Source organism: Sitophilus oryzae, unplaced genomic scaffold, assembly GCF_002938485.1.
Source record: "Sitophilus oryzae breed Bouriz unplaced genomic scaffold, Soryzae_2.0 scaffold_1494_pilon_pilon, whole genome shotgun sequence".
Taxonomy (NCBI): domain Eukaryota; kingdom Metazoa; phylum Arthropoda; class Insecta; order Coleoptera; family Curculionidae; genus Sitophilus; species Sitophilus oryzae.
The window spans coordinates 4,666,975-4,690,227 of NW_022146163.1; the positions used below are offsets into that span (position 1 = coordinate 4,666,975).

At 33.9% G+C, this 23,253-nt stretch overlaps 1 protein-coding gene across 1 annotated transcript; it reads left to right on the forward strand.

The window, feature by feature from the left end:
• Positions 1 to 404: 404 nt before the first annotated feature.
• Positions 405 to 22,386, forward strand: LOC115877542 (carboxy-terminal domain RNA polymerase II polypeptide A small phosphatase 1). The gene is made up of 4 exons (XM_030893777.1): positions 405 to 696; positions 4,350 to 4,621; positions 10,252 to 10,587; positions 18,162 to 22,386. Exons 1-4 carry the CDS (start codon positions 624 to 626, stop codon positions 18,378 to 18,380), a joined length of 900 nt encoding a protein of 299 aa, XP_030749637.1. The 5' UTR covers positions 405 to 623; the 3' UTR covers positions 18,381 to 22,386.
• The last annotated feature ends 867 nt before the right edge of the window (positions 22,387 to 23,253 follow it).

The following is a 23,253-nucleotide window of genomic DNA, read 5'->3' on the forward strand; positions in this document are numbered from 1 at the left end:
AAATATTTCTAAATGATTTGACTAATGTTCACTTTGAATGTAGTGAAAATTAAGATCTAGTACTTGGCAACATTGTGTGCCCGAGTAGACCAGTGGCACGTAGACGCTAGTCCCATTGACGATTCCACGAATTATTACGAATGTCAACGAAGTTTGACAACCTTAGTACCAACCAAAGTCACTAGAACTACCAACCTAAGATATATCATATCATCAAACATATCATAAAAGGAACATTTGAAATTACAAAAAAGAACTCCCTATATACCCTATATCCCTAAATGTCTGTGTACTTAACATTATTCTTAAAATAAAATGGGTTTAATAAGATCCATTAAAAATTGGAAGTATTTTTTTTATCAGTGCATACATTTTGACATCTTGTAGTGACATTTAATTTTATCTGGTTGGAGAAACTTCATTAACAAATATGGCGTAAACTAGGCTTGGTTTATAAAAAAACATTATATTATTTCTGCACAGTCTATTTTTCAGTGTGACCCAAAAATATAACATTTGGTTTGAATAAAAAAAGTGCTTATGAAAGCTTTAAGTGTCCGTTTTGTGTTCTAGCCAAGTAGTGCTATAATAAACGTTCTATAAGGATCATAACAAATGTTTAAATGGACGCATCGTCCATTATTGCCCAGGTGTCTAGAGAAGACGAACAGCTAAACAGTTATCCTCCAGAAAAAGGTAAATAACAATATATTTTCAAAAGACCCGTATTTACGTAGTACCGTACTATTCAAAACTTGAGAACCAGCATAAAACTATTTTATACGAAGTAATTAATGGAGCTCATAATAAGGTTTTGATTTCATAGAAAAAAAGGATTAAAATATGTAGGCGTGGATCATTACCTTAGTAGGTAAATATACACAGGTATGAGGGACCTACACGTCTTAACCTTGAGTTTTCCAAAGTTTTGTAGTACTGAAAAATCATTTTAGAAAGTAGGTCATAGATTTGGTTTCAAATGCTTTGCAGTACTACATGGATGGACATTCCAGATGCAGTTGTTAATTCATTAGAAACATATTGACTGTTATTGCAAAGAAATAGTTTCCAATACGAAGTCAGGTCTCAAAATCATTGCTTAATTGATTTTTCTTATTGTCAATCATAACTTGTTTTGAATAAAAGTTTAGATTAGAACTAATATAAAGTTATTTAATTATGAAAATCAGTGTTTACATTTTGTCTTATCATATCTTGCGAGATTTGAGCTATTTGTATTTTTGTTTTTTCTTATTGAGTATGTTTTTAATTTTATGTTCTCTTCGTAAATTAATTAATAAGTTGATAAATTTGAAACAATAAGTGATTTATAGATGATAAGAGCAAGTTTCATTTTATCTTAGAGTTTCCTTTTAATAAAAAAACATATCTCCTTTAAAAAATAGGTTTTATAATATTTGAAAGTGAAAAATTTTAGATTAACATCATTTAATATGGTTTAAGATAATGTTTTATGATAAGCTGAATTTAATATAGTACTTAATATGTAATATTCTGATGGAAATGTTTAGAACATTCTTTGTCATTTTTAAATATAAACTTATTATTGAGTTATGAATTTATACTTGTTATTGCAGTATAAGTTTATAGTTAATTTATTATTGAGTTATAAGTATATGCATATTGCATTTATACTGTATAGTCGAAAAAAAAACGGCGTCGGGTTGGCTTGGAAATGAACTTCGATGACATTCCCCGTATAATTTTACATATAAAATGACAGCGATCTTAATTCCATAGCCATCGCTATAAGGATATCTATATCTATAAAAATATACTGGGTGTTTCTCAAAAGTGTTTCACACCTATCATTTTGCAGACAAAAAAAATTGTGTGTGCACTATGTGTACGGTTGTCAACTTTCAAAATAAAAAATAGAGGACGAGAGAGTGAAAAAGAGGCACATGCGAAATATTTTTTGAAACCTCGCCCAAATGTCTAGATTTTACCAAAAAGTTATGTAATCGGTATGCGATTGATGGTGTTTTCTACTTTCTCAAAAATAAAATAGACTCAGAACTTGTTAAAATAAAAGAAACCAATTTCAATAAAACTTTTTTTTTTCAAAACATAAACTAACAGTAATGAAACATAAAATAGTTAAACATGTTTATTGCTTCTGCAGGTACTTCTTGTACAGGGTGTCCCACTAAGAATAGCTCTCGGCTGTATCTTGGAAAGTATTAGCCTATAACTAAAGGGGTTATGAGAAATTGCTGGTATAATTATTTTCAAGTTTGTAAAACGGCCGCTAGAGAGCGCAACTGCTAAATAATAGAATTTTGCCTAGATAATGGGTACTATAAATTTTAGATTTTTTTTATTAGAACCGTTTTCCCCTATCTGCTAAAATAAAGTGGTGGGGGAAGGTTAGATCTATCTTTATTTAAATGTTAATAACTCCGGACAGTCTCTCTGGATGATCAGAATCCAATAACCGAGGGCTCGTTTAAAAGAGCATTCCTTACTCTATATTATACCATAAAAATAGCAATAATAAGGTTTTGAACGTAGACGCTAGGGGGCGCTTTCTTACAATTTAACAAACATAGAGCGTTTTTTCAAAAAAATTAAATACGATAGTATATGTAATTTCAGATAAGCGTAAAGAGTAGTAAAAGTTTAAAAAGTCAGTGAAAACTGCATCTTGATATCTTCTTTCAAACCATAGATATTAGCAAAATTATATATAAATACCAAAAAAATAAGTCCTTAATTACCTTATTTTTACAACGTGGTATCAGTAGCCCTCTTGATTATGCCTATTCTAATAAAAAATAAGATAGAAACAGTTAGTTTATTTTAAATAGACGATATACCAGAATACCATAATACCAGATGTATTAATATCTAATAATTAAGATATTAATAACAGTGAACAAGAAACGATGATTCAGTGAAGTCATGGTAGGTTTTGGAAAAAAGTTGCTTTTGAAGTAATAGTATAAACGTCAAATTGTTATTAGATCAACATTTTGATAGTCTCAGCAGCGTTTTTTATCTTTTAATTGCTTTTTCAAAATGCCCAACTACTTCAAATTATAAAATTTGAAAAAGATAAAAAAATAATAACAATTTGACGTTTATACTATTACGTCAAAAGCAACTTTTTTCCAAAGCCTACCACGACTTCACTGAATCATCATTTCTTGTTCACTGATATTAATATCTTAATTATTCAATATCAAATTCTTAGACCCACCCTGATGAAGATTTTAACGAAACGGCGTATCCAAGTTTGCAGGGTGGGGCCGAGTGCACCGTCGCTCACATAGCTTACCCACCAAATTTGGTCGCGATCGGACAACATCAACGTTTGACGTTTCTTACGTCAAAACTAACTGTCACAGTGACAAGTGTCGTACACGGTTAAGTTGTCCATGGTCCAATCTATCGACATACTAAATTTCATTTAAATCTGACGATTTTTTCTAAGCCTTAGGCTGCCCTTGTCACTTTTCGTCTCGCGTGTCGTGTCACGGCCTTGAATTTTTACTCGCAGTGTGCGTAAAGAAGTTTCACTTCAGAAATTGAGTCATGATTACGACTGTGATTACGATATATATACTTATATCTTGTAACTAGAGATGAGCAAAACTGCGATGCGATTCTCCAATCGCAATTGAAACTGCGATTGCGATTTTTAAATCGCTGCGACTGTAACCTGCGATTGCGATTTTAATATTTAAATATTGTACTAGGCATTCTACTCAGAATGTCATTTTCTATTGAATAAAGTAAAAAAATACCGAGGGTGCCATTTAAAAATCAAAAGTTGCAACTATAGTTAATATTGGTTGCCTATTGCCTAAATTGAAACTCGCAAATAGAAAAAATCGCTGTCGCAGTTTCCTATGAGAGCCAATCGCTCTGTCGCAGTTAAAATCGCTGCGATTGAATCGCAGTTTGCGATTTGTTGCTCATCTCTACTTGTAACCAACCAGCTTTTCTAAGGCTTCTTGATTAAAAATTAGCGATTTTAACACAACTATAACACTCTAAATTGAAATTTTAATGGTATTCTCTTAATTGAAAATGTCCAAAGTTGACATATAATATGTCATTCTATTGAGAATGTTCTATCAAATAAAATAAAGAAATACCGAGAGTACTATATGAAAACCAAAAGTTGTAGTCATTTCCGGTGAAACAGGAAATACCCCAAAACTAATTGAATACGTCAATCAATTCCGATTTACTGTACCAAATTTTGCTTTTTTTTATCTCAAAAAATAAAAAAGTTATAGGGGTGAGCTATTTTTGAAAAACACCAGGTACAATGTTGATAGTCAATAAAGTAGAGTTGTTAATTAAATTAATTTTCTTAGGGACTCAACCACTAAATGAAAATGTCCAATCGTCCGATTTTCAATCTCCACAACCACAGAAGAAAAGCACAAGGGGCTTTTTGCGATCCTTGCTTTGTTGCCTCGGAAGGAGAAAAAGCAAAAATGAAAGTACGGAGCAGTGCGTCGACGGTTCCCAGTTTACTCCTAGCGACCGGGTGTCCTTCCTATTACCGCCTGCCAGACACCAGGATATGCAAAAGAAGTGTATGGTGATTGATTTGGATGAAACGTTGGTTCATAGCAGCTTTAAAGTAAGCAAATTTATATCCTTATGACAAGTACTGGGGTCTTATACAGAACAGGTCCCCACAAATTAGAGATTTTTTTAATTTTTAAAACGAATCTGATAGTCTATAGAACAGATTACAGACTTAACTATAGTCCGTCCAATGACAGGACCCCTGACAGTAGTGGCAATATTTCAAAGTGCCTATAACATGTGTCTAGTTGTAATTGATAGTCTATGAGTAAAAATAGTCGTTTGACAGAATTTAACCTAACTGTATGTTATTTTATTACTTTCATGCTGTTTATCTTTTTTATTTTTTTATATCTTTACTAGTTGAAGCCTGGCGCATCCGCCACGACATCAGGAAAAAAAACTTTTTATTTTTTTTTAATTAAATGAAAAACAAAAAATCCGGCGACGACAGTTTTTAGAAGAGCCAATTAGCTATCTTTTAGTAAAAAAAGCAACTTTCTAGAGCAAGTCGTGACTTCAGTAGAGACGACACAGATAAACATTAGCATTTTATACATGTAGATAAATTATAGCCTATATGTTATTCTGATGTATAAGCTATATTATTGTAAAGTTTTATTAAAATCAATTCAAGATAATACATCCAAACAAACTTTCGCGTTTAGAATATTAGTAAGGATTAAACAAGAACAATTAACCTAATAGGACTGCTCATTCAGCCAAAAGTGTACCAGGTGCATGCGAAAACTCCTCGCTTTGTGACGTCATTGTAGTCCTTGTCATGGTTATTAGTCCTTATACGGCAACCAATAATACACACACGTGCATTATTGGTTGCCGGATGCAAAACGTTCATTATTTAGTTTATTTATTTAAACACCTTATATGTATGCAGTATAGAAAATTAACTGTATAAATCGTATTAAATACTCGGATAATGCATTTTTAAGAACAGCCGTTCCCAGCATCACTTTTTGCAGGCATTCTTTTTAGAGTACTTCTATATTTTGCTTTAAAATAATTAATAAACAATATCGTAGGCATTTAGTAAGCACTTTGTCACAATCCACAACACAAAATGAAGGTATTTATACACTCTATAGCTCTAATAACTTTAAAAACACCTTTTTCGCAGTTAAAATCGACAAAATAATTAACTCAAAATTTCTCAGCTGTTATTTTTATACGTTTACCATAGGCAACCAATAATACACACTATCATGACAAGGACTACAGTGACGTCACAACCGTCAGTTGTAGCGCGGGAAGAGGCGAACGTACGTCTTATGAGGATGAGCAATCCTATTAGTTTACCGTTCTTGAGGATTAACATTCTACACTATAACATGTTTAAGTATTTTTCATAAGTATATGAAGGGTACAGGCAAAGAAAGCGATAAGTCAAAAATCAGAGTTTTAAGAAAAACGGTTTTTAAGGTTTTAAGAGCTTGGCAACTATTGAAAGTAAAATAGAGAGAGGGTACATCCTTTAAATACTATAGTTGTTAGGACATTGTGCTACAAGTAAAAGTCATAGTTATTTTTTTAACGCACTGGGTGATTTAAAAACGCTGTGTCTGGTGCACGTTAACGTGTACTAAAAATAAAACTTTGGTGCACGCGAAACAGGTATTTCGCGTGCAATCTAAAAAAAAATAACGCCAGAGATTAACTATAGCAAGGTATTACCACAGCTTACAGAATAATATAGCTTGGACACTCGCCAATTTTTCCCACGCTCGAATTTAAAACGCCCCACTCCGACGATGCGCTAACTGATTTAAGCGACCGACAGTCAGCCTCATTCAGTCGATGCATAGCCTCCACCTGTGGCACGTAGGGCCGTATTACGGAAGATTTTAATTCGATTTTTTTTCTTATATTTAACCATAGGTATTTGTGCTTTTATTTCAATTTTATTTTTATTGATGGAATGGGGAAAAGGTTTTCCGGGATGTGCGGCTGCTGGTTGCACAAATAATTATGGAAATAATTCAAAATATAGTCTGTTTAATTTTCCATAAAACTCTTGCCGCGAGTAATGAACAATTTAACAACCTGTATAGGTATATTGTGGGTATATACATATGAAAAAAATATATGGGCGGCCATCTTGAAAAAATGACAGTTTAATGACATGTCAAAATTTCAAAGTCAACCGATTTTCATAAAAATTGATATATAGGATGGCCATGGGCTAAAATGAAAGAAAAAAATTTGAGCTGTCAAATTTGACAGCTGTCAAAAAAATTTCAAAGTTGTCCGATTTTGATAAAAATTGATATATAGGACGACCATGGGCGAAAATGAAAAAAAAAATGTTGAGCTGTCAAATTTGACAGTTGTCAAAAAAATTTCAAAGTTGTCCGATTTTGATAAAAATCGATGATGGCCGTGGGCTAAAATGAAAGAAAAAAATTTTGAGCTGTCAAATGTGACAGCTGTCAAATAATTTCAAATTTGTCCGATTTTGATAAAAATCGATATATTGGATGCCCCCTACCCCATAGTCGGTTTTCATTTTATTTGTCTCACATTTGAACTGTCAAATTTGACAGCTGTCGTTTTTTTTAAGTTCTCCTTTTTAATGAAAATCGATATACATATTATTAGGATACCCATAGAAAGTTATTTAAGAAAAAAATTGAGTTTAAGTGTGTGGCACTGAGAAACTAGCATAACTAAAAAGTAGAAAATAAATTTTATAAAAAAACCTTTTTTAAAAACAAGCTTTTATTTAAATGCACTAAAAAGAATAAAATAAACTCTTTTTCTTTAAAACTTTTATTATGAACTTAGAACGTCATTACACAATTTTAATATTAGATAATATATAAAAGCTTGTCGCGAGATTTCTCTACATCGATAAACAAGTAAATTACCTAAAACCTGTGTCTACCCTGTCTCATTTTCAAAGTTTGTGTTATGATAGACCACTAGACCAGGAATTACAAGATAAAGTTGTCGTACCAGATTTTTATGAGTGCAACTGTACACTCAAATCTCGCGACAAGCTTTTATATAATATTAAAATTGTGTAATGACGTTATAAGTTCATAATAATAGCTATTTATGTAACTAGTACCTAAAATGATGTTTTTTAGGACGAATCATTACTGTTTGCGGACGAGGCGTTAGCCGAGTCCGAAATAGTAGATGAGTCCTAAAACATAATTTAGGTACGTGTTACATACACTATTTTTGTCATACGCTTTTTACAGTTTTTTAGAACGCATATTTGCAAATTTTCCATATTTGAAATTATAATGTTTGTAAATTCGTTAAATTATTTCAGACAATTAAATTCAACCATCAATCAAAATTTTCCTATAATGTATTTTTTGTTAAAATTATACGCAAAAGTTAGAATTTATTATACCTTAAAGAATATTAATAAGAACTTAAATGTAGCAAACAAAAACCGAAAGCTCCTAATTTAGAAACATTCGTAAATAACTATAAGTAATCAATGTACCTATTTCATTTTGCTATTATTTCTAGAAATAAATTAATTAATTTGTTTTTTAAATGTTTTTCTTTGAGAATGCATATTTTTTTAAAGTCAACAATTTAAAAAACGTGTATCTAAATTATGTTCTAGCACCAGTCGAATAATTTTTTACGTCACGTGTAAAATTTTTTTGAATACATCTCTGGGCTGACTGGCGCTTACGCGGCTATTGGTTTTGGCGAGAGAGCTCGCTGCTCCAGTGTTCCCCCTCTTTCGAATCGCAAATCCGAGCGTAAAAAGATCAAAGCGGCACGCTACACTGTTCGAGCTGGTTTTTACTTAAGCTGTGGTATTACTTAGTGCGGAAAGCTTTCCGGTTTTCCGTGTACCTAAATATGACGGGGTACACGTTAAGTTACACCTAGACACAAAAATTTAAAAAAGGGATTTTTTACAAGAAATCATATTCAAACTGGGAAAGGTGTTTTGTCATAAAATTGAAGGGCACAGCGCGAGTGCTAGAAATATGGAGTGTAGAGATGAGGAGAAATATCTCTTACAGGACTTATTTAAAAAAATTCACAAAAATGGGAAGTATAAGGGTTTCAAATGTCCACAGTGGCGTTAATGGCGAATAAATCTAAAAAATGAAAAGTAATCATAGATAAGAGAATAAAAGTAACATAACTAAACATTCCCCAAAAAAGCTTTGTTTTTATTTTTTAGAATATAAAACAATTATTTTTATATTTTAGAGGCCCAGTCTGTTGCTGCTAAATAAAAATCAATTATTTATTTCATGTAACATGAAAATAAAATTTGATTTTTTTTGAAACCCGCGCTTTCACGTCAAATATTTATCTCTTTTGAATCATTTTAGCAGCGCCATCTTAAGTCTTCTCTGTATTATGACCCTCATTTTTTAATGCACGAAGATATTTCTCCTTAGGTACCTCTACAGTCCATAGCTAGAAACCTGAAAATTTCAAAGGTCTGTCCTTAAGTCATTTTTATGGCTAAGATACCTGAAAAGTGGTACTAATTAGGAGGTATTGATTATTACCAAATAGTGCGTTACCACAGATTAAATATCTGCCGTTACCATCGCAAGAGAAGGCTCGATAGTTCTTATGGATAGATACGTCATTGATCAAGAGGTGAAACAATGAAGTCTAGCATTGCAGATCATGTGTGATCCAAGCACCACAACATAAAATGGTCGGAAGCCCGGGTTGTCCACAAAGAACCCCATTGGAAAAAGCGCAAATTTAAAGACACCGTATTCATTTCTAACAATAATAAAATCTTTAGCAATCCAAGTATGGAAATTTCAACAATATGGTAACCACTCATAAAACGCCCCAATGCAGGTGTTCAGTGGAAAACCTCATGTTTGACTGCACCCAACAGATTCACGGGTGAATGCTCGGCTCTAGTATATAAGCTCGCTTGATAACGATCAGTGATACTTCTGACCGAAACGTTGTGTAAGCAAAATAAATAAAGACACTGGAAGTCCGAAATTCGTTTAGTTTTAATACTGAATCATTGTCTATCACAATTGCTGTCCTCCATTTGCAAAGATCAAGTTCCAGAGCTTTACGCCCTGCGCTACTCGAGAACGGTTTTGAAAGGAGCTGTGCGCGATAGCCTGGTGCCTCCATTTGGCGCGGAACAGTTCTGAACTTTTTGACTCAATTGAATGGAGTGAGAGTATCGCGTTCTTGAACAGTTGCACAACTGCGTGAATGGAGGACAGTAATTCAAAGTAATGAAGGTGTTGTTTAGAGAAACGCACTTCTGTTTTTGAAAAAGAATAATTATTTAACTAATTTAATTTTCCCTTTAAAGTAAAGTGTGTCTTTCAGTCTGTCTGTCTAACGAGTGGGGGAAGAATATCCTCAGACAGTCCAAAAAATTACGGAAATTATAATGACAGATAAGAAGTCTTTTCTGTCAAGTTAGACATACTTTACAGAAGTCTCACTCTCTCGTTAGACGCATACCTATGCGTCTAACGTGGATGAAGCATGCTTTACATAAATAAATCTATAATTTATTTTTCGACGAAAAAAACAAGACTCTATATAGTTAGACAGATTAGTACCCATGTAAAGTCCCGCCTATCGCCTTATTTTGATGACGTTACGCATAAGCTGTCAAAGCTTCTTTTCTCGACGGTAACAAATAAAAAAAGCATGACGAGAGTTTTTTGTTTATATTTTTAGCCTATTAACAATGCGGATTTCATCGTACCAGTGGAGATCGACGGCACCGTGCACCAGGTGTACGTGTTGAAGAGGCCGCACGTGGACGAGTTCCTCAAACGAATGGGCGAGCTCTACGAGTGCGTCCTGTTCACGGCCTCCCTGGCCAAGTACGCCGACCCGGTGGCGGACCTGTTGGACCAGTGGGGCGTTTTTAGGGCCCGGCTGTTCCGCGAGAGCTGCGTGTATTATAGAGGCAACTACGTGAAAGATTTGAACAAGCTGGGCAGGGATCTGCAGCAGATAGTTATCGTCGACAATTCGCCGGCATCCTATATATTCCATCCAGATAATGCTGTAAGTAATCTAGAATAATTTGCGGACCTGGGCTCGAGTTCTGTAACTTAGAAAACGCTGGCAAGCGAACCTTTAGGTCGGCGTTTACATGTATAGGAGTGAGTCGTTATGGCAATCTAGTAAGTCGGCGTAAGCAAAAATACGAAGTACCTGTATGATCGAAAAAAAACGGCGTCCAGTTGGCTGGGAAATGACGATCGATGACATTTCCCATATAAATTTACATATAAAATGACAGCGATCTTCATTTCATAGCCATCGCTGGCGCCGTTTTTATTCGATCATACGGTATTTATTACATAACTACTTAATCTGACGCTAGATTCCATGCGTTTGGGAAAATAATCGCCTTCTGTCTTTATTCAGTACATCTTAATTTACTAAGCGCGTTGGCTGTACTCTTCGTACACATGAAAACCGGCACCCAAGACCAGAAATGCCGAACCTTAGTATGACGTTCATTTTCGCATAGCGGGCATAGCACTACCGATTTGGGTATTCTCATTTGACGCGCTTAGCGTCTTTACTAGTTGCGCTAAGCGAGACACGAGAAACATTAGACGATTAAATCTATTTTTCCAAAGCTCCTTGATTAAAAATTAGTGTTTTTAACACAGCCATGGCACTCTAGATTGAAATATAAAATACGATTTTTTTATAAGCGAAAATGTCAAAAGTTGACATATGATATGTCATTCCACTCAGAGTGTCATTTTCAAAAGTTGTAGTCATTTCCGGTGAAACAGGAAGTGACCATAAACAATTGAATACATCAATCATCCTAATTTATGTCATATACTAACATACCAAATATCGTTTTTTTATTTGGAAAAATAAAAAAGTAATAGGGATGAGTCACTTTCGAGACGCACCCGGTATAATAATTGGCCGATTTCAAAATAGTGTTAACCAAGAAGTAACAAACGAAGATGGAACAATATGTAGAATTTAATTTTTGTTTTGGGAATAGTTTTATGATGCCTTAATTAGGGCTGCACCGAGTACCGAGTAGTTCGGTGCTCGGCTAGAATTTTAACCGAGTAATATGTACTCGGTGCTCGGCCTTACTCGACCGAGTAAAGTATAGTAATAGAAACAATCCATTTATGCATGTCCAAAACATAAATAATAAAATAAACAAAAAGTTATTCATTCATAACTTTAATTAATGTATTTTAGCAAAGTAATAATAATAAGTATAAGTAATAACACAAACATAGTGTCACACACTATCACTCATGTTAATATAACTTTAAAGGGTATTATTAATTGTTTGAATTATTTTTCACTTTTAAATAAGTTACACATATAAGATTTGCTTAAAACAAAATCAACGTCGCCACCGCACCTTAAAAGAATCAATTCAGAATCCAGCACATTGGAAATATCAGTTTGCATGGGGAACCACAGAATAAAACAATATCTCCATAAGTAAAACAAACCAGGTCATTGGTTTGTAGTCGGGGAATCCCAGCCGCTCGCCAATCATAGGCAAAACAAACAAGATCATTGGTTTAAGGCAGGGGAATTCCGGGAATTTTAACTAGCTTTCTTTAATGTTAAATTATATATTTATATTATGTATAAAATATAATAATATTATGGTGTATAGTATAATTAGTATATATTGATAAAGGTCGCATAACCTGTTAAGACTATTAAAAACCCGACAATTCCACTACTCGGCAGCCGAGTTAGGTACTCGGCCATTACCTTTAGCTGAGTACTCGGTGCTCGGTCAAATTAAAAACAGGGCTCGTTACAGCTCTAGCCTTAATATGCACTGTGAGGCTCCCCCGTTTTAGAGAAAGGCCACGGACGCCGAGTTGCCTTGTTTCGGTTCCTCGGGCGCCACCCCCAATGTTTAAAGTGTTTGAGAGACCACTAGTGCCAATACGGGTAGCTTTTATACAGTGGAGATACCAGGGAGTGATGAGATGAAAAGAAAATAAAACACACAATTAACTATAACGTAACACTAGGTTTTTATTTAACTAATTAATTATGTACAAAAATAATCCAGGAAGGTTCACGACCTCGAATCGTAACAATAGTGAAAAATAGTGAAATTAGCCACGTATATTTAAAGACCCGTAAGTAAAATTTACAATAACAACCGTGTGCCTCTAGAGTTTTGATCGATTATTCCCTATATGTAACTATCTGACTGATTCTATCCCGTGAATTCAAAACGCGTTCCCGCAATGACGTTCTATTAAATAAAACGACGCGAGTTTCTGATCGGCGTCGAATCTAGCGGCGTCCTAATGAACACAGACACGTAAGTACCGGAGCAACACACTCTACTACGACGCGACTCTCTAAACGGCGGCGACGTCGTTACAGGCGTCCCGATGGTCACAGGCGTCCGTTTTGACAACGAAACACGGACCTCGGATCGGCGTCGAAGTTAAAAGCGTCCCGGGATACACAAACGCGAGCCCTGGATCGATCGCGAAGTTAACAGCGTCCTGTGGGACACAAACGCGAGCCCTGGATCGATCGCGAAGTTAACAGCGTCCCGTGGGATACACAAACACGAGCCCTGGATCGATCGTGAAGTTAACAGCGTCCCGTGGGATACACAAACGCGAGCCCTGGATCGATCGCGAAGTTACCAGCGTCCTGTGGGATACGCAAACGCGAGTCCTGGATCGATCGCGAAGTTAACAGCGTCCTGTGGGATACGCAAACGCGAGTCCTGGATCGATCGCGAAGTTAACAGCGTCCCGAGGGATACACAAACGCGAGCCCTGGATCGACGTAGACGTTAGCGACGTCTCGGTGAGTTGTACGTCGTTTGGATAAGCGCAGCCCGCACACACACCGCCCGGTCAGGACAACCTAGGGATTTCGGCGAGATCCCGTCCAGCGTCACTGATGCAGGGTGCAGGTAGCACAACGTAGTCCCTCCTTGCCTGGTCGGCAATGGTTGTTCTCCCGCGTTTTTAATATCCTAACAATCCCGTCAACTAACTCCCTTATCCCTATAACGCGTCCAGGTAGTCGAGTAAACGCTTAATAACAATAAAAATAATACGACCTACCCTCGATCACTTTAGCGGTGGGTGCTTACCTTATACAGTGCGGCGACAGGCGGTTGGCAGCAGGACACTTGGCAGGGCACTCCGGACTCGAATCTCACTGTTTCGCGTGCGACCACAAACTGTCTCTCTGGAGCTGCTGCAGCCGAGGTACTCGACTGACGCTCCCCTCCACTCAACCTGCACTGGTAGGGAGAGCGGCGCAAACGTCTCGGTTTCTCGCACCGAACCACAGCGACCAAAACCGATCAAAACTCTCTTACAAAATGGCAATTAAATATTTAACTTATTTAATTCAACAATAGAAACACTAATGAAGTTCATTACAATAATGAGTTAACAATAAAATACACTGCCTGTCATTATTAAAAGAGAATAAAGTCTCTATTATTCTAGTATAATATTAACACAATATACAGGGTGGCCCAGAAATTTTATGAACTTCATTACAGCACGTAAACTTAACCTGTATTTTTTAATACACTTATTTAATAATTGCCTAAATTGGAAAACCTCCAGATCAAAATCATATATTTCTCATCTCGTTTTTATTAATCTCACATTATGATGGAGAACGTATTTAAATATTGTCAAAAAAATAATCATATTTATTTTTTGGTTTGTTTTGACGCTAGTGATAACAGCTGATAAATATTCGAATTTCTTTAATTTATTACCAACCATACGAGTAAAATCAGAATAGCCAACTATTTCAATCGTTGATCGCTCTGTATTTCACATCATGCACCTGAGGTGGCGATATTTCACAAAATTATATTCTTATATTTAACCACCCATAGCTACATATCTGTGTCAGTAACAAAATTAGGAGACACAATATCTGTTATTTTTTACATAAAGTCCTAAGTTATAAATACGCCATAATAACCAAAAAATATCTACTACTATAACTAAAGTCTGTCCAGTGAGAGGGGGAAATAAGACGATCAATAAATGACAAAAAATACAATCCACATTTTAATTTAAATGATGGACTCTTGTTGGACATACTATTAATACAAAAAATATCTTTAAAATAGGTATATTGTAGATATCCTATATGTTTTCATATTAAATATTTCTTTTTTATTTAATATAATTTCTATTATTAAAGCTTTTATATAAGAATATATTTTTTTGGGAAAATTACGGCTTTCTGGGGTCAACACAGGGGGTTACATTTATAATAAGGAATAATGATAACACAATTAATTGGTTTAAATATAGGTTTAAAGTATCATTAATCATACTAAAAATAAAGTGTTATTTAGTATATTTGATACGGAGTTCTCAAAAACAGAAATCTAGAACTGCAGTTGTAACTATTATACCTCATAGAACCAAAGAGATTTTTTCAAAATTTGTCAATTTTGAATTTAGTACATCTCTCGTTAGGTGGGTACACACAAGAAGTTCACGAAGTAAGGACATAATCCTCATATTTTTGTCTTTCTTGGACTCTTTTTTATCCACTTAGATCGACTTATTTTTTTATCATTTTTTCACGATTTACAGCATACACAAACCCAATAATGGCACTTTTTAAAATCTGCCGAGATTTTATACGAGTATAAAATATCTAACCCGCGGTTCGGTCCCTTCAAAATTTGAAAGAATTTGCAACTAACTAACCGATTTGTCCCTTCACAATTCAGTTAAAAATACTTCTCGTGTGTGCCCACCTATTGGATATTCAAAGTGTCGCCAGACAAGGCATAGTTTTGAGGACGAGACTTGAAAAAGCTCAAAAAAAAAATTCATCAAAAAGTATCATATCAGCAACATCGAAAAGTGTCATATAAAGAAGAAAATAAAATCTCAAAAAGTGTCAGAGAAAATTTGTACTCAACTTAATTTTTCTAAATTGTATTTTTTCTTCATATAAATGTCATAAAACAGAGCAAATGTAATTAAATAATTTTAATTTCTAACGCAGTAATTTTCTTTACTGTCTAGCAATAAATTGCGGATTAAATTAATAATAAAAAACTTATCCTATTTGCCATGTACTTTTTGGCGCACATGCAGCCTACTTCACCGAAGCTCGCATATCAAGGTCAATAATATTTACAAGATATTCCAGCCAAACCTAAATGTACATCTTAGATAAGATCGGAGAACGTAGGTTGTACGAAACAGTAATTTTAGGTACATATTACAAAAAAAATTGTTTCTAACATGACCCCTAGGTTTTCCTTAAATAATAATCTGCGTGATGAATAGGAAATATTTTTCAGATCGCTTGGCTTGAAATATACAATTGTAACACTTCCTTTCATCTTTCATCTCTTTAAAAAAAGTTCTCTGGGTATTTCGCCACTTGCACTATAATCTACTAATAAAACTAAATCTACAGAATAAAATAGTTATTTTTTGTAAACACCGCTGCGTTTAATATTAATCAATATAGGCCAAGAAGGAAAAAACTTGTCTGAATCAAATATAATATATATTTTTTCTTAAAAAACTTTTCCTTATTATAGCTACTATTACTATATTAGCAAACTCAAACTGTAATTATAACATATTTTGTGATAAAGAGGGTGTTATCAAATTTTTTGCGGATTGCAAATTATCTGCAATAAAAGAGTTATCACACTGATAAAGGATGCATAGTATCTATTAATAATATAGTCAGAAATATGTTAAACATGCTTTTAGATTAATTGTTGTATTAATAATAAAAGATAATGGTTTGGTACATAGAGTAAGAAGTAATAGAGGTTACAAAATGTATTCTTTGACATTTTTTAGAGCAACCTCTTCAAAACAACGAATGAATAACTTAGTAATGATTTGCTAATTCATAAAGCCCGCACACTAAGTGTTTTTCAAAAGCGACTCATCCCTATAACTTATTTATTTTTTCGGATAAACAAATGAGATTTGGTATGTTAGTAATGTGACATAAATCTAGCTAGATTGACGTATTCAATAATTAATTTTGTACATTTCCTGTTTCACCGGAAATTATTACAAATTTTTGAATGGTACCTCCGAACATTACATTCCGAATAGAATGACATATCACATGTCAACTTTTGACATTATCACTTAAAAAATGAGAAAAAATAATGAGAATTTGACCCGAAATATCAAGTAGGTGGTACCAAATTATTCGAAAAAAATGCTTTTTCTAAATATGATAATGAGTCTCCCTCGTCCCATTTGAAAAAATTGAGTTATGATTAAAAATACGATTAGGACACTTTTTTAACTGTCCAGGAAAAGACACGAAAAACATTAGACGATCAAATCTGATTTTATAAAGGTGCGTATTCACTTGCAACAAAACACTCCGAACAAACCAAACGCGCCGCGCACTCCAAACAATCTGCAACAAAACATTTTCCGGAAGCGCTCTGAACGACCTGCAACAAAACATTTAGCGCGGAGCGTTCCGCCTGTTTGCGGTGTTCGCTGTGTTCCCACCAGTAATCAGTGTTAGTGTGTCGATAAGGATGCATCTGATATTACCATAGCCGCTGGTGCTTTTTTAATTATAGAGGCCTTGTAGTATCAAAAAAGAGAAAAAAAGGAAAGGTTAATTAATTTAATAATTAATTATTAATTTAATAAAATAGGCCGCCTTTCAAACTCATTAATTAACTCTAAACACTTTTCTCTGTTCCACTCCATAGCTAGGTACAGTTTAAAAACATCCCAAACACAACGAACGTTCAAAACTGCCGTATCCACTGAACACCGGCCAACGAACAAATTCTTTTGAGCAAATCCCGTTTACCGACACGCTTCGGAAAATCTTTGGCGCGTTCGGTTCTGTTCGGCGCAACGTACTGACTACACAAACTTGTTGCAGCGCGCGCGACGCGTTTGGTTCGTTCGGAGTGTTTTGTTGCAAGTGAATACCCACCTTAAGGCTTCTTGATTAAAAATTAGTGGTTTTAACAAAGCCATGGCTCTCTAGATTGAAATTTAAAATATTATTGTTTTAATTGAAAATGTTAAAAGTTGACATATGATATGTCATTCTATTCAGAATGCCATTTTCTATCAAATAGAGTAAAAAAATACTGAGGGTACCATTTAAAAATCAGTTGTGGTTATTTCTGCTGACGAGACTAATTGAATCCGTCAATCGTTCCTTATTTTCCTTTCCATTATTTTTTCAGATTAAAAACCAGATTTGGTATGTTGGTATATGACATAAATCTATCCCTAGGTGAGCCACTATTGAAAAACACCCGGTGTGTATGAATTGTAAAAAACTAAAGAGGCGTTTGCTTTTTGAAAAATCAGATTTTTTGTTGTTATATTTTTCGGTTAGGCATTTCTCTACAAAATTATTTGCTTATACAGGGTGAACCAAAATCTGTATTACTTAAAATAAACAATTGGAATTGCATAAAAATGACGACGCATGACGGATACATGTAAACTCATCTTTACGTTATTAGAACATAAACGCTTATTATGACAGTTTAACTGTCAAAGTTGTCAAAATAACGCCTCCCTTAATACCACATATTGCCGGCCATAACTGCCGATTATATACTTTTTTCTTTTCAGGTGCCAGTAGCGTCGTGGTTTGATGACATGCATGATAATGAATTGTTAGACTTGATTCCATTCTTTGAAAAACTAGCTAAAATGGACAATGTATATACAGTGTTGTGCAACTCGAACCGCCCCTACAATAATTCTAGTGTACTCCAGATCAACGGCCCGAACAGCACGACCACCATCAACACGCAACAAAACAAACAGATATCCCCGACCACCACGTAGCAGATGGCTTGCTTTATGATGAGTTTGTGTCATATATTTACCAGGTTTGATTGCAGATTTACCACTTTTCGATCGACGTGTTGATCGAGGCAATTTTTTTTTGACAAAATTGCTATTGTACTAATTTAATTTTCGATGAAATTTTACCGAGTTGACTTAGTGAGATGCCAGAAATTATATTAATCAGGTTTAAGAATAGACATTGAACAGTATATTTTTACAGAAAAAAAAATGATAATATTGAACTATTTAGAAGCGTTTTAGCGAATATTTTCGTATTTTGGGAATGAATACTAAATATCTAAGGAACTAAGCGGTTCCTCGTCAGATAAGTTGGGCCAAGCGGCCACTACTTACTAGGATATTTGAAAAGAAATTGCTCATAGTATTTTTTAAATGTGATGTCGTGTTTATACCAAGATTGGATACCGAAAAATGGCCGTTTAGAGCTAAGAAAAACAAATACGTATAGCCGCGTACAGATTTGAGCGCGGATGTTTTGAGCACGCATGTCTATATGTGCGTTTTCAAGTACTTTGTGTTCACCTCATGCGAAGAAAAGTACAGACAATATACAAATACTTATATATGGATGAGAGTCAAGTCAAGCATTATTGACATAATAATAGAGAAACTGTCCAAAGATCAAAGATCTGATGAACCATATGCAACTAGAGCTGAATACAGGTTATTTTCAAAAATTTCTATGTAAGTGTTCTACAGATTTTGAACTACTTTTAAATGCGATTGGTTCTGAAATTCGGAATATACAAAAAGGATACAACAAAAATGTTCATATTGGTCATATTAAATTCTTATATCTAATTATTTAAATAATATTGATGTGTGATTATTTATAAATGAAACGTCCTTACTACAAAATACATGTGTACGTTTATCGACCCAGCACATGTGTGCTCAAGTCTGTACTCGGCTTATGATGCTTAAACTTCATCGGTAAGTGTGACCTATATGTCTCGATGTTCACTCCTAAATAATTGTCTTAGAAAATAACTTTTGATTCAAGGGTCATCCACTACATTATCATATTTCATTCTTTGTATAAAGGAGAGAGAAAAAAGATAATTACATGCTTTAATAGGCCATCACTATTTGGAAGTTTTTTTTTAATTTAAAATTTTGGATTTTATTGCATAGAGTGCAATATATTGGTAGAAATGATTTACCCAAAAATTCTGAACCAAAATGATCGTGGAACATATTTCATAGATTCTGTCGGTCAGACATATCGTTACCAACAATTTTAAAATATACAAGGTGTGTCAAAAAAGTTCTCGACATGTAATTTTTTGTATTGCTGTGATGAAAAAAAAGTTATACGGTATTTCTTTAGTATTCCTAATAACGAAAAAAAAATCATTCTGACATGTGTCAAGCTACAACTGACATGGCGGCAAATCCTTTTTACATTTACAAAAAAATGGGGTTAGGTAACAAACTATTTACAGTTTCAAGCTGGATTTATAAACTCGGAAATTGGCGTTCAGTTGAGGTTCAGTTGCAGTTGGATGTTCGCGACAGTTGAGGTTCAATATTTTTGCATTTATAAACTGTCAGTTTCGGTTGTAGGTTAGGTTTGGAATTGTGAAAATTTTGAACGTTTTTCTTTCGATTTTACTTTTGGTATTTGCCAAAGTTCAAATACAGTAATCCACGATTACGCAAAATATAAACATTACATTAACAGAAATAATGAAATAACAATAAGGGTCATTTTCCAATGCATCGGCGTACTGTGCTTCACGTGATCGACAGGCGCTTATTCATTGGCTGTCGCCGAACGTCGCCAGCGGTCGCCAACTGCCCGCAACTGCCGACATAAACATTGACCATCTTTGAACTCCGCTGAACGTAAAACGAACTGCCAACTTCTCGACCAACTGACTTTATAAATGCGCGCGTTCATTTCATAGTGTTGAACATTTTGAACGGCAACTGAACCTCAACTCCCGAGTTTATAAATCCAGCTTTATAAACTATACAGAATTAAATTTTACGTCTATGTGCCAAGTTTCATACGGGTGCTGGGTGGGATATTAATAATTATTCATGTATCACATTTTTCCAATTTTCTGAGTAGAAATTTGAAAATATATACTTAAATATCAATATTAGCTAACTACAAGCTATTCTTCTCGAAATATTAGGTATAACCTTAAAAGCACATAGCATCCTAAACGAGGGTTGCCAACTTTCAAAATAAAAAATAGAGGACGAGAGGGTAAAAAACAGGCACAGGCGAAACATATTTTGAAATCTCGCCCAAATGTCTAAAATTTACTAAAAAGTTATGTAAACGGTATGCGATTGATGGTCTTTCTTACTTTTTTAAAACAGGACAGTGAGATCAAAAAGAGGATTGTCCTCTAGGATAGAGGACGGTCGGACGCCCTATCCTAAACACTAGCGGATAAAGTGCCGTTCTACTCCAGTGTCCTAAAATATTCAAGAATTTGTATCAAAGCCTTGGATGGAAGATAAAAAAAAAGAAAATCACAAAAAAAGTTGAAATCGATCAATACTTAGTTACGGCGAACGCTTCTAGCATTGTGATCCTCTTCACAACCTTTAACACAGATAAAAACATAATATCTATTCTTATCAGCTTAATATCGCTACTGCTATTGATCAGAATTAATAGGAAAGTATAAATAAAACTATTAACACAGATCTATAACTAACAGATTTTCAAAATTTCATTGTTACCGCCATCGACATGCGCAGACGCGAGCAAAAGACTGGAATCTGTCTTCTTTTTCGCACTTATTTAATAACTAACCTCATATTTGTTTAAAAACATTTTTTAATTATCAACGGTGAAGTGATCTCAAATATTTAGCCGATTATCGACAGTTAAAACGTTGAAACAATATTTAAAAGAATATATTAATATCAAATTTTCACCAATAACTTCAATATTAGCGACATAGATACTTAAATCGTACCTTCACCGTCAACAATAAAAAAATACATTTTTATGAACTTTTTGGCACACCCTGTGTATATATATATATATGGATTTACAATTCTTCTAATACTAATAATCCTAATTATTACACATAATTTTTTCTCTTTCTACTCTGTAGAACTGAAAAATATTTTTTTCTTAACCAAGCTCAAATAAACGACAAAAACCTATATATGATATGTGTGATAGGGACGGATCTCGTGAAATAAACCTCAAAAGAAGAAATAATAATACTACAAGGCAAACATTGGTAAATTAGGATCACCTTTTAAACAATCATATCTCTTCAGGGGATTATGCGGTACGTAGGAACACAAGTTCCAAATATTTCTAACAGTGGCCTTAACATAATATCTGAAGTAATTTTTTTGAACATTTAATATTGCAATTTATACTGTAGATGAAGTGTAATAAGAGAATAATGAAGTAGCAATTAGATTGGGTTAAAAATTTCTAAGTACATACATCACAGCTTCTTATTATTTTTAACCGCCTTTTTTATATATTTTATAGATTTTAAAAACCTATTATTTGTTTAGTACAAATGTTTTGTCTTAAATCTTTATTATTGTATTAGCATAAAAGAGTTTTTTTATAGTAACATCGGACTATGATAATTAAAAAAGATCTACGATATTTTTATCGGTGGTCTATATAACTTTTATATAAATTTTCTATTATACAGGGTATTTTAAATTGCATGGATCATAATTTACTGGCGTAAGTAGTAGATAATGAGAAATTAAATATGTGTATATGTTTGGGTTTACATTTCCTTTTATTTTCGTTCATGATGTTTCAAATGTCAAACTATCTGGAATCGTTATGAAATGAACAACTGAACTAAAACACTTGAAGATGGTTGTTGGAAATATGACACAAAATAGGAGCAATGCAAACCCAAACATATATGTTATTTTCAAAGAGAGTTACATCTTAGTAATTTGATATGTAATGTTCTTTAAGGGATGCAGTTTTAATGAGTAAGACAAAAATAAAGATACCTAAGCAACATTATAACCAGTTACCGATGCACAGACTACCCTGCTGGCAAGCGAAATCTTGGGTCCGCGTTTAATGTATAGGAGTGAATCGCTATGGCAATCGAAGCAAAAATACGAAGTATTTATTTAACAACTTAATCTGACGCTAGATTCCATGCGCTTGGGAAAATACTTGCCTTCTGTCTTTATTCAGTACATCTTATTTTGCTAAGCGTGTTGACCCTACTCTTCGTACACACGAAAATCGGCACCCAAGACCGGAAATACCAGCCCTAGTATATATGGCGGTAGGCATAGTTAAAGATTAGCCAGTTAGAAATAAAAATTGATTTACATTTACATGAATGTATAATTTTATGGGAGGTAGTAAAGTTATTTCCAAATGACTAAAATTAATAATTGTTGATATATTAATGGCCAAATACTAGCTGCAATTTGATTGGAAACGTTTTCTAGTCGATTTTAATTTTTTAAGAAAATTTTTGCCTCTTTATTATGATTTAATTTTTATCAGGGTATCTTCATTATTGTCTTACACGTTAAAATTCATTTGTATAGACCCTCAAAAAGTTGTATGAAAATTTTATATTATTTTTAATGATAAAATGTACTTTTTAAAGCTCCATGCATTTTGAGACATCGTGCATGATCTTACACCCTCTCTGATGCCTGAACATTTTTCCACAAAAAAGGGAATATATCTGTAAATACTTTTTGTATAGGGACAATTACTTAAGCAACTTGCCTTTTAGTCTGATGTTTATATAAGATATTCTTAAAAACAGCATTCTTTAAGCTTTAGGTTTTATTTAATAAAAGTGTACAGTTTATTTTTTAGTGATATATTAATATCCCTCTAATATTAAAATTAATATATTTC

What these genes read in the sequence shown, in the direction of transcription:
- LOC115877542 (XM_030893777.1), top strand. Translation starts at nt 624, where the DNA reads ATGGACGCATCGTCCATTATTGCCCAGGTGTCTAGAGAAGACGAACAG. An exon ending in TGGTTCATAGCAGCTTTAAA is followed by an intron (nt 4,622 to 10,251) that starts GTAAGCAAATTT and finishes TTATATTTTTAG; the next exon opens with CCTATTAACAATGCGGATTT. An exon ending in TATTCCATCCAGATAATGCT is followed by an intron (nt 10,588 to 18,161) that starts GTAAGTAATCTA and finishes TTTTCTTTTCAG; the next exon opens with GTGCCAGTAGCGTCGTGGTT.